The sequence below is a fragment of the Thunnus maccoyii genome, chromosome 11, assembly GCF_910596095.1.
Source record: "Thunnus maccoyii chromosome 11, fThuMac1.1, whole genome shotgun sequence".
NCBI lineage: Eukaryota > Metazoa > Chordata > Actinopteri > Scombriformes > Scombridae > Thunnus > Thunnus maccoyii.
In genome coordinates this window covers 33,654,469-33,682,038 of record NC_056543.1, presented here as the reverse complement: position 1 = coordinate 33,682,038, position 27,570 = coordinate 33,654,469, and the positions used below count along the sequence as shown (strand labels likewise).

At 39.6% G+C, this 27,570-nt stretch overlaps 1 protein-coding gene across 1 annotated transcript in view; it reads left to right on the top strand.

The window, feature by feature from the left end:
- Positions 1–27,570, top strand: part of itgav (integrin, alpha V) — an 89,892-nt gene that overhangs the window by 29,360 nt on the left and 32,962 nt on the right. Inside the window, exons 5-19 of the mRNA XM_042425689.1 lie at positions 405–466; positions 1,162–1,210; positions 5,179–5,301; positions 7,491–7,535; positions 10,297–10,340; positions 10,625–10,681; positions 13,506–13,558; positions 14,402–14,477; positions 17,137–17,266; positions 17,472–17,569; positions 19,335–19,428; positions 19,544–19,589; positions 20,919–21,026; positions 22,063–22,118; positions 22,289–22,443. Coding sequence (XP_042281623.1) covers positions 405–466; positions 1,162–1,210; positions 5,179–5,301; positions 7,491–7,535; positions 10,297–10,340; positions 10,625–10,681; positions 13,506–13,558; positions 14,402–14,477; positions 17,137–17,266; positions 17,472–17,569; positions 19,335–19,428; positions 19,544–19,589; positions 20,919–21,026; positions 22,063–22,118; positions 22,289–22,443 — 1,196 coding nt within the window. The remainder of the gene's footprint in view (positions 1–404; positions 467–1,161; positions 1,211–5,178; positions 5,302–7,490; positions 7,536–10,296; positions 10,341–10,624; positions 10,682–13,505; positions 13,559–14,401; positions 14,478–17,136; positions 17,267–17,471; positions 17,570–19,334; positions 19,429–19,543; positions 19,590–20,918; positions 21,027–22,062; positions 22,119–22,288; positions 22,444–27,570) is intronic.

The following is a 27,570-nucleotide window of genomic DNA, read 5'->3' as shown; positions in this document are numbered from 1 at the left end:
CTGGCAGAAGTCGTCACTATTTTATCAATAAAAGAACCCTTCCACTTCAAGGTGAAATGTGATTGGAAAATTATAGTTACCAGCAATCACATGCACCCTGACGTTTTTTTACCTAGTAACTAGCCAAAGCAGGATCCTGATTTGGCGGGAAACAGGATTTGTTTTGTTTTCTAAACTTGGTTTTTCCAATAAGGACAAATTGTAGTGGTGTTCAAAAAGTCACTTTTGACTTATAAACATTTCAAGTTTAGGGTAAATAATAATCATGTAATGCTTATAAATATAAATAAATATAAAATGAGAAGTTACATCTATTACAGTTTGATTTTCATTTATCACATGGCATGTCTACCTCTCTTCCTGATATATATGATGTAATGTCACTGCTTTATTTCTTTGTCCAGATGCCAATTCGCCAGAAGGGCAGGGCTTCTGCCAGGCTGGCTTCAGTGTCGACTTCCTTAAGGTAGGTAACCAATCCTAACCCACAGAAACTCATTGTTCACATCTGCTATTATTTTGGACTTTATGCTGCACCACTATGAGTAGAACCTACAGTGGCCTGGAGTTTATTGTTAAGTCTGGGATCATTGCTTGACTTGCATTTAGATTAGATTGCATTAGTATCTCACAAGCCACTACAGTGATAAAGCTCATATAGACACACATAAACACATTTGAAGCTCAGTAATGTTTTATCTTGTTTGTTTAATCTGTACACAAACAGAAATGTAATAAAACTTAGTCTACAGCCATGCTAGCAGCTCTATGTGCTTTGAGCTAAATGCTAATATGCTGATGTTTAGCAGGTATATTGTTTACCACATTCACCATCGTAGTTTAGTGTGTTAGCATGTTAACATTTGCTAATTATGGTGGCATAGATGAAAATTCAGGGGAATACAACAATCTTTTGGATTCACTCTTTGAGATATTTCAGTATGGACCAAGGCAGTGGACCAACCATCCATCTTTGATTTGTGATCCTTGGTCAGCAGTGCATGTGTTTGGTTGTGTGTGTGGTTTTAGAGGTGGAGGTGTCAGCCGTGAATCCCTAACACCTCTGGGTACAAGACTTAGTTCTGTACTGACTCAGGGGGCCAAATAAGAAGTAAAAGTAATAAAATTCTCCCTTTTTCCCTGTTTCTTATTGTGGTGCAGAAGAACAACAGAGTGGTGGTGGGTGGACCTGGCAGCTTCTACTGGCAGGGTGAGTGTTACACTGTGTGTGTGTGTGTGTGTGTGTGTGTGTGTCTGTGTGTGTGTGTGTGTGTGTGTTGTTGCAGTCTTAAAGCAAGTTTGGTATCTGAAAATTAAGAGCATGTAAGAAGGAAAGGGCAGATCCAGGTCAGCCAGTTCCATTCACAGTCTATCTCTCTCTACACTCACTTTGTCTCGGTGAAAGGTGAAAGGAGACTCTGTTGCATTACAACTTTGATCTTATTTGCATGTTTTTAGCCATTGTTTCTAACAATTATAATAACATTATACATATAACATTAAAGGTACCCTGTGCAGTTTGTTACCACTAGTAGTGCTATGCTTAACTGTTGGTTTGTTTACAACCTGTCTGATCATCTCACTGCTTGTATTTCTTGTGCTGGTAGTGGTCTAGCAATGATGCCATGTTGAGTGCCATTTATCAGGAATTAACATGCTTTCGTTCAATGTTACCATAACTTATTGAAATGATGGCCAAAACTTTGTTTTTTGTACAAATTAAACAGACAAGATATAATTTGTTAATTAGTGAGCTTTAAAGGTGCTGGTAGGTGGTTTTGCTACCTTTTGGACATAGCCAGGCTAGCTGTTTATCCCAATATGTCAAACTGTTCCTTCAATGACTGTCCCTGCTCAGACTCACTACGTTCTTTACTCCAAACCCACCAGAAACTTAAAATGCATCTCTTCCCCCCTACCATAAGATTTCTTCTGCAGAACTATAGATGAATCCATCCAATCCAATACATTTACACTGACACTGATAGCAGTGGATTAATTATAGTTGACAGATGAAGGTAGTCTGTGTGAATGTGGAAGTTCATCACTCTTGAAACACTAGTGTGACATTGGTTTTGACTAGGGGTGTCATAATTTCAATTTTAAGTCAAAAATCGATCGAAATGAGCGTTCAATTGTGACCTTCGAAATCAAAAGCAGGATCTGCAATTCTCCCAGTATTTTTTTTTTCCCCACACCCGTGCCTGGTGGGTGTCCGAAGGAAAGAAAAAAAAAAAAAAAAAAAGTCAAAACATGTCAAAGACAATACAACATAGGTTACCGGTAGCCTGCAGTTGCAGTTACTTTTTGAGACACCATGGCCATTTCTGGAGTTGGAGATGACGCAGAAACAGAACAGAACTGGAAAATCCTCCCGCTTCCCTGAAGTCACCGTTGTGGCAACATTTTACCTTCATGTGAGTTGCGTAAACAATGAATGCATCATTGACAGAAAAAAGTACAGTTTGTAGGCTACACTACACAATTTGGGAAAGTTAGAAATATATTGACAGATTAGAACTTCCTGGATCAATAACTCATGAGCGAAACGTTTTTAAAACATAAACGCCTCTTTCCTACCATAGTAAGGTAGACAGCAAGCTAAAACCTAATTTTCATCAAAACAAGTCATCCTCCAAGCTGGACAAATAACATGTCTCTAAATAACTGGTCTCTGTGTACAGCTGGCTGTGAGACGAATGTACAGGGGGACTGTTTACAAAGTGCAAAAAAAGCCAACAGGATTAACTCAAGCTGTTGTTGTAAAGTACCCTTCTGCCATCTAGTGGCTCTTCTTTTTGTTTTTGTGTTTAAAGATGACCTATTAAGCTAATTTCCAGCTCTACACATTTATTTTTGGACTCCACTAGAGTAGCTTTGCATGATTCACAGTTCAAAAAACTCCTTATTTATCTGACTCTTTATGCAGCCCTTCAGTTCAGTCTGTTCTGATTGGCCAGCTTTCCGGAAGATGCTGAGTGGCAGCCATATCAGTCATGTAAAGTTACCGCTGATGAAAACCCAACATGTCCTGTTTTTCTGCATCAAATTAAAAGCATTTAAATGACTGAATAAGGATTTTTATCGTGAAGAATTTACAGGAAGTGAAAAATGTTAATTTAATTTTAAAAATTTAATTGGCAGAACTTCGTTTGTGGCACTGAAAACCGGCCGAAATAACAATATATGGATATATATTTGGAGCTGTTTGTTGAGCGGATCAGTTAGAAATAATGCAGGGAGGAACAGTACAAGTGGAAGCAGCCACAGTGGTGGTGATGTTTGATGAATAGCTGCAGACGACCAGCACACCTCCAACAGGTAAACAACATATTTTACTTTGCTCGGCTATGTATTGGAGTAATGACTCAGCCTGACTACCAACAATACAATGACAAAATGCCATAATGTTAGTTTAGTGGTGCAGTGAACTCCTGTGCTGTGCATGTAGCAGATGACCGTATAAAGAAATCCATCACCAACTGACGTCAGCTCAGGCTGAAAGTAGAAAAAAATGTTGGAAACCAAGCGTTCAGAGCAGTCTGAAGCCGGTGCTTTTTCCCCCCAGGATTATTTCTACATATGTTACCCTCATTATTTGACACGTCGGCCACTTTTAGTATGAACATCTGACATTGTAGGGGCGGCTGTGGCTGCAGCTGTGGTCATCTGCTACAGGCACAACACAGGAGTTCACTGCTGTGCCATCGGTGTGTGAATGTGTGTGAATGATAAGATTTCCTCTGATGGGCAGGTTGGGAGCTTGCATGGTGGGCCCTGTATCCATTCAGCGTATGAATGTGTGTGAATGAGTGAATGATTCGCAGTGTAAAAAGCGCTTTGAGTGGTCGGAAGACTAGAAAGGCACTATACAAGTACAGTCCATTTACCATTGTAACATTTTATGTATAAAAATATGTAAACAAGGAAAAACATAATAGGTCTCCTTGAAATAATTTAAATTTGACCATATGGCCTTAGTGTGATAAATTCCAAAAAGTACATATCACACTTGATACCATGTAGGCTATCTTTTTAAAGAAGAAATTGAAAATGTAAATGACAGTTGTCAGGGCAACAGATTTCCTGGCAAAAAGCACCTCAAAAAGTGAGATCCTTTTACATTATTTTTTACTTGCATTATATTTAGTCTGCAACCCAGATTCGTCTATATATATAGACCTCAAAGTTGAACCTCAAAGATTCTAATATAAAATGTCCCAAAGAGCAGTTGGAAGTATTTTTCTTCAGATCACTGACGTGGCAGTATTGTTTGGTGGGGCTGGTGTGTGTTGGTCGTTTTAGATGCTGCTGGATCAGCATGAGCAGGGTGTGTTGTGTTATTGTGGGTTCAGCCTCCTGTGGGGATTAGGGAGATGTGTACAGAAAAAGAATCTAAAATCCTATTTCTGCTGTTGTGACACTGGACACACTGGACTGAAGCATGCGTCATCACCACCTTAAGATTTTAATAAGCAGGTAATGTCCAGGCTGGTTAGGCTTTAGACAGGGTGTGTGTATCAGCAGTGTGTTGTAATCCATGTTTGTCTAGCTGTCTGACATTAAAGGGTGTGACACAGAATATGGCTGTATAGCCTGAACACTGAGTCAGTCTCACTCATTTCCTTCCTCCATCTCTCTCTGCCGGTATGGCAAGGTTCTTCCTGGGGTGTGTTAGCCTAATTATTGTTTCCTGTTGAGTCAACACTCGCAACAAACCACACACTCACGTACTCTCACACACAGCTCTGTTTCTGATTAGTCAGTTGTTAACACTGTCCCTGTGGAAGCTGTGTGGCTCATCTAATTACAAGTTGTGTGTGTTTTTCTAAACCAAAAGTGTATTGACTGGTTAACATACTCGCATAAAATCGCATGTTCTTTATCTGCTCTTTACACTCTTCTGTTCTCAACTGTTCTACTCTTCTTCCTTGTTTTGTACTCCCTCCGCTTCTGCTTTCCTCTCTTTTTTTATCCTTGTTTTTCTCCTTGTTCTCTTAATTTTTCTCCTCCTTGTTCTCTTTTGTTCTATCATGTCCTCTCTTGGTTTTCTTCTTCAGTTGTCACCTTGTTTCTCACCCTTCTTTTGTTGACCTCTGTTTTCTCCTTGGGTTCTTCTCTAGTTGTTCTCTTTTTTGTTCTGCTCTGTTCTCTAATGTTCTCCTCCTTTCTCTTCAGGCCAGCTGATTTCCGATGATGTCTCTGAGATTTTTACCAGATTCAACGAAAATTACATCACCCCTTATGGAAACACCCTGGCCACCAAGTCAGCCGGCGCCCAGTACGATGACAGTTACCTAGGTAACCACATAGTTGCACACACCTTTTCTTTCTTTTTCTTTCACCTTTTTTGATTTCCACTCACAGCTGCATTAATGAGGACAGGGTAGAGATAGTCTGTCTTACAGTAATAGTCATGTGCTCATATGAACATTGAAACTGGGTTTGCTCACTGTAATCATTCCTCCTTATTCATACTGGCCATTAGATGTATTCCTAATGTGCTTTCAATAGAAGTTAAGGGGGAAAAAATCCCCAGTCCTTATTCTGTGCAGGATTTGAAATACATTCCAAAATTAATCTGAAGCTAGTATGATGCTTCAGCAGTCTGATTTGATCAAATCAAATTAGTATCTTCCAAAATCCCCTCTTTGTCCCTCCACTGCAGGTCAGCATAGAAAGACTGTCAGATACTTACTTGATTTGACTGACTCAGACTATAGACTGATGTGAGGGAATATCCACATGGATGTAAAAAGCAGAGATGATGGAAAAAGAAAATCATCCAGCCATACAATGTTTAAGTTGTTCATTTTAATCTCTTTAATATCATATTTTGAAAAAGATTCAAGTTACTTCATAGTTCTCTAAATGAAAAAGTTGAATAATAGTTGAGAACTTTTTTATTTATCACAGAATTTTGGTCTGGTATTAATATTGAAATAGCAATTTGAAAGAGTGCATTTTTTTTAAATCTTAAGAATTGCCCTTATAATGATAATTTGCATAATTAACAGAGCCTAACAAACTGTAAGACATGGAAGATGTCTCCAATACACAGAATACAGAAAATAATGCAATAATGGTCAGAACAACTGCATTTAGATACTGTCCTCAAATCATTTAGCCCTAGGTAAAATGTATGACTCAGTGGAACAAAAGATGGGATTCCATTTTTGCTGTGTGATTTTTGAATACTGAAGTAAATTTGTTGTTGTATTGCAGTTACTGGGACCGTGCACAGTGTTTAAACATAAATGTTACCATTTGATGTGCCGCATCAGAGTTAACTTATAGCTAATTTTCATCTGCAGTCCCTTAGGCAGGTCACAATTAAAACATAACAGTACAAAGCAAAAAACACACAGGACACATAACACAAAATACAAAGGTACACACAATAGCACATCACATACATTCACAATGTCAACTAGAAATTAATAATGTACGCTTGTTGAATTAAAAGCAAGATCATTTGCATTCATGAGAAGACCATGAGATGAAATTTAGAGTGAGAGGTTACAGAGCTGAGTAGTTTTAAGCAGATTTTTTAATTTGGTTTTGAGCATACTGATGGAACTGCAGCTGTTCATATCATCAGGTAGGGCATTCCACTGAGTTGTGGCTTTCACAGAGAAAGCTCATTGCCCAAAATGCAGTGCGACGAAATGGCATAGTATAATCTTGTATAGAGGATACTCTGGAGGATCTAATAGAATTTACTGAGCGAGTATACACAAAGTCACGTAGTGAAGGAGGGGCCAAACCATTGAAAAATGTTATAAACCAGGCATAAATTTGAGAATAATCTAAAATTCTCAAAGCTCAGTAAATTGTATTTCTCCAGTACCCTACAGTGATGGAAATGCATTGGCTTTTTGTCCAGAGTTTTTAGAGTTTGTTTGTATAAGGACTCAAGAGGTCTTATGGCTGTTTGTCCAGCCTGCCCCCACCAACATGTGATGCAATAAGACATATGGGAAAGAATCATAGCATGCATAAATATCTTGGCTGCGTCCAAAGAGAGACAGTTTCTAATATGTCTAAAATTTGCTAAGTTGTACTTCATGATTTTAACCATTTTTTAAACATGTTTCTTAAAGTTCAAATTTGGATCCAGTGTCACACCAAGTTATTTAAAGTGTAAATATCTTATTTTTATGTTTATAATATAAGTACAGCAATAGTTTGGTACTTTCATGCATGTTTGAGCAAAACTTTACCTTTTATACTGAACAAAATATTGTCAGAACAGACTGGCTGTTATATCATTTTAAACACACATGATCTACATTTATGTATGTATGTATGTATGTATGTATGTATATAACATTTAAACTACAGTTGTTATTGTTCTTTGAAATGAACAATATATAGTCGGTTCTATTTAAGACTATACCCTCCAAGAACATTCAAATAACATAAGAGTTATTTGAGGAACATGTTGTAAGTAGTTTTACTGAGTGAATCCACATCTCTGTGTTGACCAGGATACTCTGTGACAATTGGAGACTTCAACGATGATGGGAAGGAAGGTAAGGATAGAGATGGCTGTTGTTAGTGATCATGCTTTTACTACTCCTACACTACACTGCACCATACTTCATGACACTGAAATACACTACACTAGACCACACTGCACTACACTGTACTACACTGCACTACACTGCACTATACTGTACAACACCACACTGAACTGCACTGCACTGCACTACAGTGCACTAAACTACACTGCACTGTACTACTCTACACTGAACTACACTACACTACAATGCACTGCACTGCACTACACTGCACTAAACTACACTGCAGTGCACTACAATGCACTACAATGCACTAAACTACACTGCATTGCCCTGTACTGCATTACACTGCAGTGCACAACACTATACTACAATGCATTGCACTAAAATGCACTACACCACACTACAGGCCCTGCACTACCCCACACTACACTACACTGCACTGCACTGAACTATACTCCACTGCACTGCACTAAAATGCACTGTACTGCACTACACTGCACTGCAACACACAAAACTATATGACAGTGCACTGCACTACAATGCGCTGCACTAAACTATCCCACCCGATAGAAAATCTAGTCCGAAGAGGTCAGTAAGAAAGGGTGTGTTGCAAACTCAGACAGCGCCATTTTAAACCTCCACTACCCGCAATCATTCTTTAAATGTCCATTTATTGAAAAATAAAATGGACATGCTACATGCTAAATGTCTTATGGAGGCATTGTTCAGGGAGGCATATATCTTTGCTTTGACTGAGTCTTGGCTTGATGAGTCTGACCCGGGCACTGAGGTTAGCCTTGATGGCTTCAGGATCATATGGACAAAATGGTCCCAAATGGACCATCGGCAGCAGTGTAATGTAATGTAATGAGTGTAGTTGTCCTCAACTCGAGTAACGTTATCTACTTCAGCTTGTTCACTAGACAGTGAACAAGCTCTGCTCCTCTGTGTGTGTGTGTGTGTGTGTGTGTGTGTGTGTGTGTGTGTGTGTGTGTGTGTGTGTGTGTGTGTGTGTGTGTGTGTGTGTGTGTGTGTGTGTGTGTGTGTGGAGGGGCTAAGCCCCGCCTTTGGTAAAACGCAGAGGAGAGAAACTAGCGTGACTGTAAATTACAGTAAAACATGGTAGAGACTTTCACACTGAGCTCAAATGAAACGAATGCACATAAATTAGGTAAATTACGTAAATAAACACTTTGTTTCTTTCAAAGGGGTGTGGGAGTCCCGTTGGGGGGACAGCAGGATGCCTTCTTTGCGTAGTGTCTCATGGTATCTACCCACCAGATGTACAAAGGGGTGCAAGTGTTTATGTGTAATGTGTGTGTAAACAGGGTTAGTAACAGGAAAGAGAAAATAGAAAAAAACACTGGCTAGCGGTGCAGTCCCGCGACTGTGGAGAGAGAGCAGTAATTGCTTTGTCACAAAGAAAAGCGCACGTATAGACGGTAGTCTGTAAGGCATGTTGTCTGGACTGTTGACCGATAACCCAACCTGCTTTCTTGCTCGCGGTGGCACAATACACAGCAGTCCCAAGTGGGACTTTTTCCTACTTCTGAAGGCAAAACAGGAGAGCACTGGGTTGCAACAGCAGTCTCTTCTTTGGATCCGATAATTGTGCTCGGTTGAACACAGGGAGAAGTCTCAGCTTGTCTAGCAAGGGGAGGATCTTCAAACTTGGAAGGGGGAAATACACTTGCACAGGAGATTGGTTACCTCCTTTAGTAAACTGGCTCACCGGGAAAGCTAAGCTTCCTGCTACACTGCAGGAACAATGGAAAGGCAATGGGTATATCTGTACAGCTGGTACTTACAGCTGAGGTAACTCCCTGGGGTGTTGGTGTCTCTGCCAATGAAAATCGAGAGTTTGGGGCTCTCCCAGATCTCAAGGTGTGAACTGCAGGGCAGGCTGGGAGTTGTAGTCTGTGTGAGCAGCCTTTTGGCCTTTGTTTCAGGGATTAAAGGACAAAGGCGGCCCCGGGTCAGGCTTCAGAGTTTACAGCTAGGCCTGCCTTTGTCTGACCACATGGTGGAGGCCCAACAAAATCTAATGGTTATGAAGCAAGAGCTTACCGTTGTCATAACAACTTGCCACACTACTCGCCGCCGCCAGCTCTTAAAGTGTCAGTTCATTGTGCCGTTTTTTGCTTGGTTTCTTTCTTTTCTCCATTTCTTTTTCCTCTGCTGCATCCCATTCTTCAAAACTTCATAACGAGTAAGCTTTGACAGCTGTACTCTGTATTGTTGCTATGATTACAGGTCGGAGAGTGGATGAATTTAGAACGGGGATTAAACTTGAGCCAAACAACATTTACAATAAATGGTTTTAACACACACCTGCTGGCCAATCGGAAAAGAGTATTCACCCAGACCCTGGTATAAGGGAGCATGATGCACAGCGCAGCTGGCTACGGGAGCTGGTTTAATCCAAAGAATGCACATTGCTGTGGAAAAGAATTTCCTCCTTGAGGACAAATAAACTATCTATCTACACTACATTGCACAAAACTACACTACACTGCACTGTACCAAACTACACTGCGCTAAAATGCACTGCACTAAACTACACTGCACTGCACTAGACTGCACTGCACTAAACTACATTGCATTGCATTACACTGCACAACAGTACACTCACTGCACTTCTCTGCATGCTATCCTGAATAGGCTGTTTCAGTGATTATTTAATTAAATGCTTCATGTAAATGCAGATAGAGATGCGTTAGATACTAACCAAACTTGTCCGAATTAAGTCTGTATTTTCTCACCTTCATAGATTACGTGACTGGAGTACCCAGGGGAGACAAGGCACTGGGCTACGTAAGTGTTAAGTGTACCCTGTATACACCACATACTGTACTCGCACACATGTGACCACATCAGGGTGATATCCTGTCTCCTCCTAGTCATCTATGTAGCTGGTCAAACAGTGATTGTGGATGGTGACTGTTTGACCAGTGCAGAAAACACTTTACTCTTGTGACAGTGACTCTAAGAGTACTGTGAGTCCAGGGTCCGACAGTTTTAAAACTGTAATGCAACTGCTAATGCTGAATCCTTGAAGTGGTTTGTGTAAAGCTCACTTGTTGTATTTGATGTTTTAGGTGAACATCTTCAATGGCCTCAACATGGAGTCTATGGTCAACTTCACAGGAACTCAGGTGAGCTGGAGGACAATAGGCCACAGCTAGCCATATCTGCATGAGGCTGTATTCTTACTGATATCAGCACTGTGTGGGGGAAAAAAACACAGCCCACATATTAATTTCAAAAACAAAAGAAAAATGCAAACTAGTGGTGCGGAAAAATGTTTCACACAAGTTGTGATTCTTATCTTTCAATCACAGATTCCAGACAGTCAGATTCCAGAAAAATAAATGATTATACGTTATGTTGATGGAATGAAAAAAAGCGAAACAGAGACACTAGGGCACAGTGCAGGGGTGTAAAGTGCACACACATTAGAGTAATCTTATCCAGTTAAGACAAGCGTTTGTATGCATTTTTAATTTAAAAATTCACATGACATGTTTCAAACGGTGACACTCAAAGGCATAGAGAGGAAGAAGGGACATGATATGCATGCATATTTTAAGACCGTCTCTCCTAGAAGGTATTCATGGTGTAGCAGTCAGTTGTGACACTGAGAAAGTGACAGAAATAGTTATGTCAAAAATGAAAAGTGCCTTGTGGGAAAAGTATGGGGGAAGGAGGTTTCCTAAACTATTCGTCTATCCAACAAGCATGCCTGACAGACTATACCAGCCCCCTTACACAGAGCATAGTCTAACTGTCACTTACAAAAGACATTTAACCAGTGGTGGTGGTCAGTAAATTTCACTTTCATTTGATTATTCTCATACAAGCACAAGACTGGACATATTTCAAAAATATTTATTATTGGTATTATAACTTTTTCACATAAAAAAAGTCCACTTAATACTTATTGTCTATATTGCAATTGAATATTGAATTGAGAATCAATTCTGAATCTAATTATGACACCAAAAATGTGAATCGAACAAACTTAGATTCCCAATGAGTCCCACCCCTAAAAAAACAAACAAACGTAGGGTCATCCAGCAAATAAGTTTAAGCAACGTACTCTGGCAACTAACTATGTTAGCCAGGAAAGTTTACATTCCTGGTAGATTACTTTCCAACATGAACAGTGTAATTCTATTGTTTACTTTGTGATTGTAGAGATGGAAACCAAAGAAATAAGTGAAACAAAAAGAGCACTTCTAACTTAAAGTTTGACTTGGCTGCTCTGCTTTTATTTTCCAAATAGAACACAATATGTGTAAGCGCCTGTTCTCCCTAAAGCACACATTTCAAATAATCTATGACATGTCAGCTTTTCAGTCATTAAAGCAGCCTTAATCTTATGCTTTTTTAATTGTAATTTTTTTCAAATGATGTCAGAACACTAGTAATTGAAACCTCTCAAGGTTTAGAAGAGTGTGTAAACTGAAGTCAAAACATAGAATTCTCTTGATATTGCAAATTGCTAGCTGTTCTAGCTTTTCAAAACAACTTTTCCCAAACACTGACATAGAGGAGAATTACAGAAGGATGAGAAGAAGAGTGAGTGAGATGGAGGTGGGTGGGGGTTGTGAGAAGAAGGAAGAAGGCTATGGAAACAGGTTGGGGAGGAATAAAGGTTATTATCAGCAGAGTTAATGAAAGAGTTCCTTTTCACTTTCCTGTCTGTCCTCCATAACTCGCCCTCTGAACCCACCAGCCTCTCTTTTATCTGTTTCCTGTTTCTCCTTTCTCTTTCAAGCTCTGTCTCAAGCCTTTTTCAAAATCTCTTTTCTGCTTGCGCTCTCTCACGTTGCAGCCATCTCTCAATATTTCTCTGTATGTCTCAAGGTTTCCATCCTCTTCTCTCACTCTTTAAAAACCCTGTTTGTCTCCTTCTCAGCTTCCCTTCAGGCTATCTCAATCTTTTTCCTTAACATCATCATGCCCGTCTCATGTGAGTCATTGGGTTGTGCTTTTGAATCAGCCTCTTTTGTGTCTTGGAAATTACTAACTCCTGTCATTCTATTATAGTTAAAATACTTTCAAAGCATTCAGTGTCAATGCATACATGGATCTGATAGCTATTGGATATCAAAAAAGCTATTGTATCCAAGAAGTGCTGAAATCCTCTTGTTCAAACCAGCCAGATTTCAAATCTGATTTTTTTTTTTAAAGATTTCCTTTTAAATATGCATTTTAATGTTTCATGCTGTTTTTCTGTTTTAAAGTATTATGTCAAGAACCTTGAATTACCCTTGTATGTATAAAATGTGATATAAAAATAAACTTTCCTTTCCTTAGCCAGCTAAACGGACTACATTTACAGTATATATTCAAAGCGCTTTACATTCATTCACTCATATACACACACACACACACACACACACACCAATGCAAGGAGCTGGCCTGATCATTTTGGGGGTTCAATGTCTTCAAAGATACTTCAACGTGTGGACAGGAGGAGCCAGGAACTGTACGACCTGCTCTACCAGCTGAACCCCGACCTCTAGCTAGCTATTATCACTTAATATTGTTGTAACTAAACTGCTAAAGTGCCCATCCTGATTTGTGTGTAGCACAGGAAAACCGAGACAGCTTGCAATCAGATTTAAGATCTGGCCCGTGGAGAGGCACACATGTGGCTAAGTGTAAACAGAGGTGTAATATCACAACTGGATTTTAATTGGATATGAGACACATGACACGTAAGACATTAGCTCTACATAACATTTTGAGTCACTGAATATATGATATCAAGAACTTCGAGGGGGCGGCGTTCGATTAAGTTCTTTATAGAAAGAAAAATAGATCTTTCCACTCGATTTACAGTACAAGATTTTTTGATGTGTGATTTTAATTTGATAAACTTAATGTTTGAGACTGCAACAGTGATCTGACCTTTTGAAGCTCATGGTTTTAGCTATTGTATTTTATATTTTTCTCTTCTGTGTCTTATAGATGGCTGCCTACTTTGGACACTCGGTAGCTGCTACTGATGTTAATAAGGATGGGTAAGGCTGTTTGTCTGTTTCTGTACTTTTTCCCTGTCTGACTCTGTAGTTACCATCTGAGCAGTCCCTTTCTAAATAAGAATCTAGTCTAATGAATTGATGAATTGAGTCCTGTCTTTTTTATTTCAAGAGCTCCCAAGCACTCAGTTTGAAGGGAAATTAGGAGTTTTATAACCTCCTAGGTAACACCTCACACACCCTTCTGCCCCCTTGAATTTTGGTGTCCTCCTAGTGAAACAAGATTTAAAGTCACATTTTGTCACTGTAGATGAGTTACTGAGCCAATCAGAACAGAGCACCAAAAGAAATACGAAACGGCATGAGACAATGTCACACCATGCTGAATACTAGAAGGCTGCTTGTCTCTCATGTTCTACCATTGCATATTCAAGGACATGCATTGACATCATGACTGATGCATCTGAGAGCCAGTGTTGGTAATGTGTTAAAAAAAAAAATGAACAAGCTGATGTAAACAATGCAGGTTTCAAACTATTCAAAAAATACTTTGCAAGAGTTTAGTTAGGCAGAAAATAATTCTAGTTGTGTGTTAGACCTAAAGGATACACAAACCCAGATTAGTGAGAAATGTCATGGTGTGTGAGTTCATTCTTGACCTGTCAAACAGTAGTTTGACAAAATGTCTTAACTCAAGGGCCATTACAGCAAGACCATGAGATATGGTTGAAAGCTCCAATATTTTTTGTCAAACTAACAGAATGCTTTTAACATCACAGAGATTAGTTATAAAAGCATATTAAAAGATGAATCATCTATCTTAAATTTGATCACAACACACACAGTGTTATTCCTTTATTCATATTTCATCTATCTGTCTGCCAGTTTGGTTGATCTGTTGGTTGGAGCTCCTCTCTTCATGGACAGAGGGTCAGATGGCAAACTGAGGGAGGTGGGACAGGTAGGAAACACACACACACACACACACACATACACACACACACACACACACTTTGTTTTACTACAGCACTGTTTCCATGTGTTGGGGAGTACTACTGCATGTATGAAAAAAGTAGTGTCTTTTGTGTCTCTAGAGGGAGCTGTGTGAAATCTGATAACTTGCCTCAAGTGATGTCACTTGAGTCAGTGTTGTTTGGGGTTGAACAAATATGAAAAAAAAAATGAAAAAATGTGGGGGTGCTGAGTGAGAAAGAAGCGAGGTTAGCAGGGCTGTAGCTCCTCATCTCTGCTGGATGCTAGCAGCTCCATGCTGCATTAGCCACCACCAGCATAACACACCCAAATCTCTGGCTGTTATGTCAGTAGTCGAGTTTCATTGTGGGTAGGGATGTGTGATATTATCAGCACGTCATGGATATCGGCCGATAAAAGCTCTAAAATGAAATATTGGCATCGGCGAATTCTGCCAATTATGAGAGGCTGATATGTCGCCTTCTCTAACGCTGCCTGAGTGTGCTTCCCCCGACAGACTGTGTCACCCTGACAGTCCAGGTGCTTCCTCCGCAGGCTCCACTTCACTCAACTGCCCGTCAGACCAGCTGCTTCTTCCCACTTTAACCTTAATCGGGGCTCGGTGCTCCGATCCTACACATTAATCCTGTCTGTCTAATAAACTCAAAGAAAACTCTACTGCTCCACCCACTTGGCATGTTCATTAAAGTTTTAACGCTGAGCTCCTGAACTCCAGTCTTCCTAAATTCTTCCTTCATATATTGTCTTTCTTGATCATACTTAGTACAATCTATGCTTGCATACATAATGGTCTCCTCAGCCAGCTGGAAAAAAAAGTGCATATATCGGCATCAGCAGTTGGCCACAATGAGTTGGAAATATCGGATATCGGCAAAGAATCCAATATCGTGCATCCCCTAATTTAGGTAAATGTAGCCACCCAGTTTTGAAAAAGAGGAGTGCAGGGAATAAAAAATATAATATCTCCGGTTCTTCTATATTGATCCTTATTTAAAAAGCTGTCCATTGTGAGTTCAACAATGTTATGGCAGTGCAGTGCTAAATTTAGGGGAGTACTCTTAATGTAGCTCTGATCTGCCATCAGTAAACGGTAAAATAAGGCTTGACAGTTTGGCAATACCACAGCAGCGTGACACAGCACAGCTGTTACTGTGTTGTTGCAGGCATAAATGTTAATATGCTAACACACTAAAAGATAACATACTAACATGTTGGGCTTGGGAAATGCTAAGACCATGAACCATGGTTCATGTCCAGCTGGGGACCTTTATTTTATATGTAGGAAAGTGAACAGTAAACAATTGCAATTTGAACTCTAACTTTGAAAATAACACATGACGTAGAGAGGTGATTACTGAACATAAATACTTTCAATGGCTTTTGCTGAAAAATACCAACCATAAATGGTATTAAAACCAGACGTTTCGTCTCTTACTCAATGGTGACATACACAGAAGGGCACTCAGATAAGCTGGAAGTTCAACAGAGTTTTTACTCCCAACAGCATGACATCATAGCCACAATGCAATACTCTGATTCCCTATATAATAGTAAGGTTGGTGTGGGGGAAAATTACACTGCTCAGTGCTATTGAAGGGTTTCACTGCACATGCCACCACCCGTTCATGACAAGCTAACAAGCACTAATTCTATATAATGTGGTATATTTAGGCAGATTTTATATTCCAGATCCCTTATCATAACGGAGTCCTGATGTAACTTGAAAATATTTATGAGCCTTTTAAATGCATGTATAAACTTATTGTGATAATGATTCCTAACTCTATGAATAAGTATTGAGACAAACATACATCATTTGCTCATGAGTTGCATATAAACTCACACCATCACACACATTCATTCCATTCACAGGAAGCAGAGACACAGATACAGTCCAAAGCTTTCATAGTCAGATGTGTGATATTGAGGTCCCTCTAAACTAACAATCTTAAGACCATACAACCTCCTACACATCAGAAGATGCTGCCCACAGTAATGTTCTGTTCAAGAGACATTTCATCATATCTGTAAAATTACAACAAGAGAGTAAAAACTAATCTGAAAAAAGTGCTTGTTTCTGTTACTGGTGAGGGTGTTACCAAAAGCTTCAACTTGAATGAAAGCCCAAACTGAATAACTGCCCGCCAGTCTGTCCTTCACTGTCTAAGGCCGTATTCAGACCAAATCAGGTGGTGTGGCATTCAGTGGCAGGGTTGAGCAGAGGTGTGTGGGGGTGTGGGTGTGTTTATTTGTGCTCTAGAAAGTAACCGCTATGAAACAATCAGAAAATAACATTTTATTGATCTGATCACTGGCTTTCTCGTTACCAGCGCTCCCTCTCTTCATTCACTCTCTAGCTCGCTTGACCACTGCTTCTCTCTCTCTCTCTCTCTCTCTCTCTCTCTCTCTCTCTCTCTCTCTCTCTCTCTCTCACTTCCCCCATTTAAACGAATGGGAGGACTGGCATTTTCGCCACACCGCCTGATTTGGTCTGAATACGGCCTAATTCTCTGCTATAATACCTTTGTAACATCTGAAACCTCTGAAAACAACCAAACAGAACAAAACAGTTATTTCAGAGTGGCTACTGTGTGTGTGTGTGTGTGTGTGTGTGTGTCTGTCTCCAGGTGTCTGTGTACCTTGGTCGAGGTGGATTTTCCTTCCATCCACCCCAGATGCTCACAGGGTCGGAGGTCTACGCCAGATACGGCTCTGCCATTGCGGTGCTGGGAGACCTGGATATGGATGGCTACAACGGTATGAGAGGACACCACATCTAAACCTATCCATGCATGTGCGCACACACACACACACACACACACACACACACACACACACACACACAGAGCTTCCTGCTGAGCAAGGAGCTGCATCCTGACCAGGTCCAGACCCTAACCTCGAAAATTCCTGCCCTGCCTCACATCTTGTTTTTTATTGCTGTTTCTCTCTGTCACGTCTCCAGATGTGGCCATCTCTGCTCCTTATGGAGGCCCCAATCACAACGGTTTGGTCTACATTCATAACGGCCACCCTCAAGGGCCTGACCCGTCACCTTCCCAGGTAAATACAGCAAGGCATTCGTTACATCGCATCAAACCAAATCCAATATCTTCAAATAATCATTTTGGCCCTGTTTACACCTGGCATTAATGTGACACATGTGTCTCCACATGTGTCTCAAGTGACCACTTGTGATCAGATCTTACTTACCCGTTAAATATGGAAATAAACACATACATCTTTCCCTTTGCAAAGACTTAAAAACTTACAAAGAATTTGTAGTTGTTTTTAACCAGTGGGAGGACCGGGGGTCCATGTACCCTCCGCCCAAAGCTGTGTTCAACTTCTTTGATAACAGGATAAACAAATATGTGTGCCCCCTCATGAAAATCTAATGCCCATCCTATGCCCGTCCCATTTAATTCTATTGAATGAATATATATATATATGTATATATATATATGACAAACAGTTATGTGCAGCAATCCACCCGCAGCTGCATCTTCCCATTGAGAAACGCTGTGCGCATTTATGCATGAGACACAGCAGCGTAACTTTATTGATTATTTAAATTTCCCGACACGCCAACAGGATATGTCAGGATCTAATGTTAATTAATGTTCTTTGTTGTTCTTCACATCCAAAAGGTTAGCTGTTACACACACACAGTCCAGATTCATACAGTGAAATTGTTTGGAGTAAAGCAGCCGTCCTCCTGATAAATCCTGAGCTCCATTATTTCGAGCAGTGCAGCAATACAAAAAACTGTAGTTATCAACTTGACAGAGGAAACTATCCAGGGGAAACAGTTAAATGTTTAGCTTCTAAAATATTTTTTTAGACAGACAAACGGAAAACAAGTTATTTTCTGGTTTTGGTTTAATTTCTATTCCAGTTGCCGATTTGTAGAGGAAAATGGGTTAGGGGAACGGGAGAAAACAGGAAGTGGATTTTGTTTTTTTATTTCACATGCCTTTGTATATCCTGTTATTAAAGAAGTTGAACACAGCTTTGGATGGAGGGTTCATGGACCGGGAGGCAGCAATGCAATTCCCATGCCTAGTCTGCTGGAAAGTAGAGGACGTCATTTGAGTAGGTGGTCCCTCAATGTGGCCCACGACACATTGCGTACACACTGCTAGAAGAATGTTGCCAAATGCAGCCCAAACCACCTCCAAATTTGGTCTGAGTGATCAGTTCTCAATGCGTCTCACCCAAGAGGCATTTTAATGCCAGGTGTAAATAGAGCCTTTGTTTGCATTCAGACATCTCAGTAAATTCAGGTGCTAAATGTATCTCACTCTGTAACTCTGGAACATTTTCATGTGTGGTATCACATTTTAATGTCAACTAGGCCTGAGTGATATGGCCAAAACATAAAATCTTAGTTTTCAAGTTTAGGGATGATTCAGGGTTTTAATCTATTTATTTTCCTGCAAAATGTAGAAAGACAAAAAAAAAGACTGAAACATCATATTATTAGACCTCCTTTTAAACCTTGCAAGGCTGTCATCATTATGCATCTTTAAACAAGACTAGGAGCCTACAGGCTAGCAGCTTTGCTCTGGCTAAATGATAACATCAGCATGCTAACATGGCTGTGTTCATGTTTTGTCTTCACATTCACGTAACTGGATTTCGATAACAGAGTTAAACTCTGTGAATGTCACTCATAATGCTGCACATAAGGATTTCCCCACATCTTCCCAATGACATTAGAGAATAAATTATTATTATATCCAATAGGAAAGAATTTCAAAACTACAAAAAACAAGACCCAAAACATTACTCAAATTTATTGTTAGCATGTTGTGTGTTGATTCAGGTCTTGCAGGGGAAGTGGGCGTCCAGCTACATGCCTGCTAGCTTTGGATACTCCATGACTGGAAATACTGACATAGACCAGAATGGATATCCAGGTACACGCACACACTCACACACACACATACATACATATGCAAAAGCACAGCAGGGATCAAAAGAATGTCTGTACTGCTGCTGTGAAAACAGCTGATCTGTGTCTCTGTCTTACAGATTTAATAGTGGGAGTGTTCGGAGCAGACAAAGCGGTTTTATACAGGTAATAAAATTCTAAATCATACTGTGTGTGTGTGTGTGTGTGTGTGTGTGTGTGTGTGTGTGTGTGTGTGTGTGTGTGTGTGCGCGCGCGCGCACGCTGCCTCCCCCGCTGTGGCTGTGTGCGTGTCTCTGATGCTGCTCATGGAAGCTGAGGAGTTTAATGAGGAAGGCCACCTCTGATATCAAAGAGCTGCTGTTTTCATTCAGTTTTCTCCTACTGACTTTATGGATGCTTTTAGCACAAATTTAACCCTTTGAATACAGAATTGTGTTCCCCTGCATTTCCTAATGCAGCTTTACCACTGCAGTTAATTATATCCTAATAAATGTTTGGTGGAGATCTACATTAATATGTGGTTAAGTTACAACTATTGTGTTATAATTAAAAATAATAAAATCAACAACTCATCATCAACATTTCTTTTAACATATTTAAAGGATTATTTTACTCACAAAGCTGAACGGTAAAAAAATGAAACAAAGGTGATGTTAGATGTTGGTGATATTATTATGTAACATAATTTTTGTGTCACATAATCATTTTTCAAATTATGTGGATCTCTATGTCCAACAATGTCAACATGTGTTTTGTGGGGATTAGTATTTAAGCTTTTGTTTGATATGAATTGATACACTTACATTGTGCAGCATTTCTGTTGTATATATTTACTGTAATTAGGTTTGAGAAACATGATTTATTGTCCATGTATACATGTAATCAGGTTTCTAATCGGCTGTACACATGTGAGTGTGTGCAGGATAAAGACTCCAGACAGGGAAAGTGTCGCTGTGACAGCAGAGTGGCTGGATAAAAGTAGAAATGATTACACATAGACATATATCCTTATACACAAAATAATCTTGTTCAAAGTCCGACTAAAATTGAAACTAACAAAGTATTCCTTTTTATAAGTCAAAATAAATCACTTTCCACAGCTGAATGAAAGATTTCAACATTGATGCTATAAGGAGAGGCTGTCTCTACAGAGCCTGTCCTCTCACTGCACTGTCAGTGCTAAAAATGAAGGAGGGTTAAAAACTGACTTCTTCAAGTTTATTCTGAGTAAAACTTGATGAGCTGAATTTAATTGTCTGTGTTGTGAACGGGCTGCATGGTGCAGAATGATTTATAGTGACTCATCTTGTGCTCACACATAAATAACACTGTTGTGAACACTCGTACATCTGACTGACACACACAAACTTACAAGCACTCATAGCATCCTCTCACTGACCTGTGTGTGTGTGTGTGTGTGTGTGTGTGTGTGTGTGTGTGTGTGTGTGTGTGTGTGTGTGTGTGTGTGTGTGTGTGTGTGTGTGTGTGTGTCAGAGCCCGTCCAGTGATCAGTGTGAATGCCACGTTAGACATAACACCTCAGATCATCAACCCAGAGGAAAAGACCTGCACACTTCCTGGTACCAGCACACCTGTATCGTGGTGAGTTCTCACATATTTCACATTAGACGCCCACATTTGGTCTATTCTATCCATAACTGCATCCCATAATTCTCAACATCAGTCTTTCGGTTTACCATTAAAGAATAGTCAAATTCCATTTGGTGCTGATCAGTTAATTCACTTATCGTGATATTGGCTTCCACAGTGAATCAGGTGTTTGTATGTCACCATGTTTGCTTATGTTGATAGGAACAGACGGGAGGAGTGTACTGAAGCATTAGGCAATTTACAAAAAGATAAAGATATCATCTGCAAAAAGAGAAACATGATGTGGGCACTTACACATGGTTGTTGGTTCATGGTCTGAAGATTAGCAGACATTTTAATTTTAGGGTTCTAGAGCAGTAGCAAACAGGAATGGGCTTAAAAGGCGATCATGTCTTTAACCTCTTCCACAGTCAAACTGAAGAAGACAAGGCTGCCAGTCAGGACTGAAGCAGTAGGATTACTGTAATCATATTAATGAATCCTTGTCCAAAGCCCATGGTGACTGTGACCATAGATACTGCCACCTGGTTAAAATGTTTTAAGCCTTGTTTCCTGTATGGCTCTAGAGAAGGCAGTGTCAGTTTGTTTTTCAGTCCACCAATTAAGTCCAGGCTGAAATATGTCAATGACTATTGGATGGATTGTCATGAACCTTTGTACAGACATTCATGGACCCCAGAGGATGAAGACATTTCCTCTAGTGCCACCATGAGGTTTTGAGTGAAATATCTCAACTATGGGATGGATTGCTATAAAATGTGGATCAGATATCCATGTTCCCCTCAGGATGAAATGTAATAACTTTGGTGATCCAAAGTCCATACAAAAAGCAAAACTTGTTTCCATGCCATAGGGGCACCTGGCTTTTGTTTTAAGATGGACTTTAATATGGTAAATGTATCCTTTAAACAATTACTGTTTTGTACAAAATTTATACTATGCATTGATGAAATCGGTCATATCATATAAAGCTGACTTCTCTCCTTTTCACAGATTAGTGTTGTAACTAACTGTGTGTGTTTTCTAGTTTTAAGGTGAAGTACTGTCTGAAGGCTAGTGGCCAGGGAGCTCCAGCCTCTCTCAGTGAGTCAGACACCACCTGCTACCTGCCAGCTTCTGTCTTCATCATAACAAGAAATGCTTTACTTTAGAATTACACACACTAACACACACACACACTTACTTATATATGAAGCTGTAAGACCACTGCATTAACTCCTCCTCTCTGTCATAACCATCTATGTCCTCTCCAGATTTTCGTGTAGACCTCATATTGGACCGTCTAAAGCAAAAGGAGGCAACTAAACGCGTACTTTTCCTGTTCAGTCGCACCTTTCAGTACTCCAAGAACATGACAGTGTCGAACGGCAAAGTCCCAGCCTGTGAGGAGCAGCACGTCTTCCTGAGAGTAAGGAAACACAAACATTTTAGGATGAAAGAAACTCAACACACCGTCAAGTGAGAAAACTGAGTTACACAGAATTTTCTTTAAAATCGTATTTACTGTGCAGGCAATTTGGATGTTGCAGCCCACTAATAACAGACTGATTTCAGTATGAGATGCAGATCAACCTACAGAAAGTTGAAAGTTACTTGTGATGCTTAATCCTTCACAGTTAACAGCTCATGTCTTTGTGTTGCATCTCATGTTAATGCAGTTGTGAATTGGACCATGTTTTGTGTTCAAGGAGGCTCCTGCATCTACCTAAAACTTCACATGGTAATGAAAACATATGAATGATACCGACACTGATACTGCTTTTCTTTGGGTCGATACAATAAATCTGATAATACTACAGCTGATATTTGTGTTTAATAATATAAACAAACATTTTTGCATAGGATTCCAAAATATTATTAAAGATAATATCTACATAACTATAAATACAAACGCAAAGAAAAATATATTTAAGGATCATTTCGTAGATTTTCAACCTTATCTCTGGCTATCCGAATTAGGGATATAGTGTGAAAAAAATGCCTGCAGTTGTTGCTGGTGTTCTCTGTGCCACACTGTGTCACTACAGTGTCGTACTAGGGGGCAAGGAACAAGCTATTTCAGCCACCTCTAGGTAGTCAGGGGGTGTGCTCTAGATGCTGCTCAAACACAAAACTTCCTTGCTCTCTTTGCTTGTATTGCAAACTTAACAATGTTTCTAAAAGCGAAAATGGTATCCCAAAATATGAGTGCACAAGATGTCATGGACAAGGATACATTTTACAGTGTTTTGGCTGACTTGGATATTCAACCATATGTATTTAAGCCAGAGTCTTTGGGCCTCAGAAGCTCATGTACAGTACATCCTGGTATATGTGGGCACTGCTGGCATGGCTCCACAAGCAGGAAAACAGCTTTCTCGGTCAATATAGCATGCATGATTGGACATACACATAAAGTGTGGCAAAATTTCCCTTTAAATGTACCCTGTGGAGTTTTTGACCTCAGGTGGTGCTATTGAGCAATGTTTTGATGAGCAGATCCTTGTTAAGTTTGCAATTTATACTCCATCAGCTCTAACACTTGCACATGAAAATGCAGGTGATGTCACACACATTCCTGATAATGATTTCTCAGTATTTCATTGATTGACAGAAAGGAAGCTGACTGCTACCCCATGTAAGCAATGCAGTTTTGAATTAAGATTATCACCTCCTTGCTCTCTTTGACGGCAGGCTTGTCCCTCCACCTTTGAGTGGAGCTGTTCTGAACAACAAGAAACACCATTGAGTTCCAACATGGTTGAACAACACATGTTTAGTTTATTTAACAGGGGCCATGCATAACACAACTGTTGGGCCAGAGTTAGCTATATAGCTAATTTACATCTGTGGTCCCTGGGCATGAAAATATAAAAAAAAAACAATACAGTACAATACAAATGAAACCAAACCAAATTTGCAAACAGTACATCACATGTAAAACATAATACAAAAAATACATTGCACACTCTCCATGTTGGAAAACAGTTGGTTTCATACAATGGTTTAGATCAATGATCACATGATTCGTTCATCTTGAGCCTTGTTTTAAGTGTTTTAAAAATACTGAAGCTTGTGCATTCCCTGATATGGAGGGAACTGAGTTCCACTTATCTGCTGCTCTCACTGAAAATGCTGATTCTCCAAAAGCAGTTTTCCTAAATTTAGATGAGCAGTCACCTCTTGCTGATGCCCTGGTCTCCTTAGCAGCATTCCTACAGAATGACACATATTTTTTGGTGGCACAAGATCATGAATTAATTTTTACATCAAACACATATCCACAAAACAAAGAAAACTGTCAAAGGTCAATAAATTATACTTTTGAATAATGATACAGTGGTGGTAGCTTGTTTTTTATCAAGAATTTTCACAGATTGTTTGTAAAGAGTGTATAGTGGTTTTAGCATAGTTGCTCCTGCCTGGGACCGGCTTGTAGTACAATAGGAGAGAAAATCATTGAGTGCATAAAAAGCGTAGCAGCGGCCAGAGGCAGTTGATACCTAATATGTCTAAAATTCATTAGGTTAGCTCTGACACTTCAGGAGACCTTTTTTATATGTTTGCTAAAATTTAAGTGAGAATCAATTATCATGCCCAGATACTTGAAATGCTCAACAATATTTATTACCTCTCCTTTAACTAGAATGTCAAGTTGATGTGTGTTATTTCTCTTGACAGAAAAATGCATGCCTACAGTTTTGCTCACATTAAAAGTAAGAAAACAGTGAGTTAACCAGTCTGATACTTTGTTCAGTACTGCAGTGAGTTTGGAAACAGCTTGTACTCTTGGTATAGGATGAGTGTAAATAACTGCATCATCTGCATACATCTGGATGTGGAAGGATTGATTGCTTGGGAACTCCAATGGTACAGTTAGCAAAAGATGAGCATGTGTCATTAATTCTTGTGCATTGTTTTCTTGAGTTTAGGAATGACTCCATACATGGTAATGCATTAGTAGAGGAATTGAACTTTGACAGTTTGGATAAAAGAATATTGTGATTGACTGTATCAAAGGCCTTTTTAAAATCAAGGAAAACGGCACCAACAACACCTCTCCTGTCAAGACTGGATTTAATTTGTTCAATAAAGGGGCAATGTGCTGTCTCTGTGGAATGATGTTTCTTGAATCTTAACTGCATAGGATGCAGTGGGAAATGTTCATTTTTTAGATGGGCTATTAACTGGTCACAAATCACTCTTTCAGTTACTTTAGAAATAACTCAGAGAATACTGATAGATCTGTAGCTAATCACATTGGTTGGATCACCAGTCTTGTAAAAAGGGTTATTACTATTGATTTCCAGGTATTGGGAAAATAGCGTTGTTTTATTGACAAGTTTACAAGATGAGTGATAGGAGTACAGAGGTTACTTTTATACTTCTTTACAAATTCAGAATCACAGTTAAAAACATCTTTAGCCTTGGAGCTTTTTAAACTGGCTTAGGATTTTGGTTATACAAGACTCTGACACTTCAGAAATATTAAAAACAGAGAGCTTATAATTTGGTGGTACAATGACCTTCTTAAGCCAAAATCTTGAGCTAGCTCTTTAACTGAATCTATAAAATAATTTTTAAATACAGAAGAAATTTGGTCTTTGTCTTGAGTTAAGTGCGATTTTCAAAGCGTGGTCCTGCCATTTCATTAGATTCCACAGTTGTTCATTTAACCAGGGAAAGTTCTGTTTCTTTCGAGAATGTTTGATGTTTTACTAAATTCACCTTTAAACCTTATTAATTGTGGTCATTAAGCACTCTAGATCGTCTGAGGACAAAATCTCACCCCAGGTTACTTGTTTAAACTTCTTTTCAAATTCAATAAGTGTCAAACATCATTTGGAATGATTGACTTAATATTGCTGAATATTAAGTCAATCCGGGTTTGAGATGATGGGGTGATTCTAGTGTAGCTTTGGATTACATGGCTGAGGTCAAAATGACTTTTTATGTCCTTATGTCTTTTCCTGTTTGACTTCTCAACCCTTAATATTTAGATCCCCAACAAGAATTAACTCTTTATTTCTGTCAAGTTCTTTCAGGGTGTTTTTTTAGATTTTCATAAAACATGCTATCTTATGAGGGAGGTCTGTATATACCAACAACAGTGAAGGACATGCATGGGGATAAAATAATTGTTACAGCAATGCATTCAATATCCATAGAGCTGCTGGATTTAATTTCTATGCAGTTAATGCCGTATTTCACATACATAAGCAGTCCACCGCCCCTGCCCAGTTTTCGGTCTTTTCTAAAGACATTATATCCCGGTATTTGATATGCAGTGTTGGGTGATGAGTCAGTTAGCCACGTTTAAGACAAACACAGGAAATCAAGGTTTGAGTCCATGAGTAATTTTTCAAGTTGCTCAGTTTTTGAAACAACGCTTCTGATGTTTAAATGTACCCCAAGTAATCCTTTAGGTTTTGCACATGGGTCCCACAAAACTTTGCTGCATTGTTTATAAACAGCCACATTGTGAGCACTCGTTTTGGGGATAGCTGGAGGCGCTTGAGTCGCATTTACTGGTAAAACAGTCATACACAGAAGACAGTGGATTACTGTCACATCGTTGGTGTATCTCAGTCATGGAATGGACATTACCTTGTCTGATGAAAGTGTTAGGGGACTGGGAGTCATGTTGGGAGTCAATACAGTTGGAATTAGGTCCTGGGTTTTGGTGGACTAGATAAGTGGCTAGATAAGCTGATTATTCTTTCAAGCTGTTGAAAAGGTTTTCCTCTCTCCGTGGATTGCAGTTGCTTTGTCGGAGGAGTCACTTTTCTGGCGTTCAATATCACGGAGAAGGAGGTGAACTGGCTCCCTGAGTTAAAGGTAGTAACATGTTTGTTTTGCTGCTGCTGCTGTGTGTTAGTTGCCCAACAGCATCACAGTGATAGAATTAGGAGGGTAACGGTGTAACTAATTACGATGGCTTTCTGTGCCAGATCAGCGATCATCTGCCTTTGTTTGGCGTTGGTTTCAAAACATAAACCGAATTTGTCAGCTTTTGACTTGAGAGTAGCAGCACCTACACCTCTTGTCAGGCCAGTTGTCAGTTTTGTCGTATGAACTAGTTGTTTTCTTGCATAACCTGCCGCTTATGCCTAAGACAGAAGAAAAATAAGCGGCAAATAGACATAAAAATACAATGGCAAGTTCTTTTTGCATAGCTTCAAGCACTGATGCTGGTACAGATATATCTTTATGCTTTATTAGCCAATACTGATTCATTAAGAGTGGCCTCGCTCTGTCATTTAAGGTCTGGATCTAAATATGAATGAAAAGTTTCATTCTTCTTCAAAAGGAAGAAGTGAAATCTGTATTCATCTCTCTCTCTCTTGCTCTCGTTCTCTCCCTCTCTCTCTCTTTCTCTCTCGCTCTCTCTCTCACTCTGTCTCACTCTCTCAATCTTTCGCTCTCTGTCACTCTTGCGATCTCTCGATCTCTCTCTCTCTCGCACTCTTGATCTGTCTCTCTCTCGCCCTCTTGATCTCTGTTGCTCTTTTGATCTCTGTCTCTTTCTTGCTCTCTGTCCCGCTCTCTCTGTTGC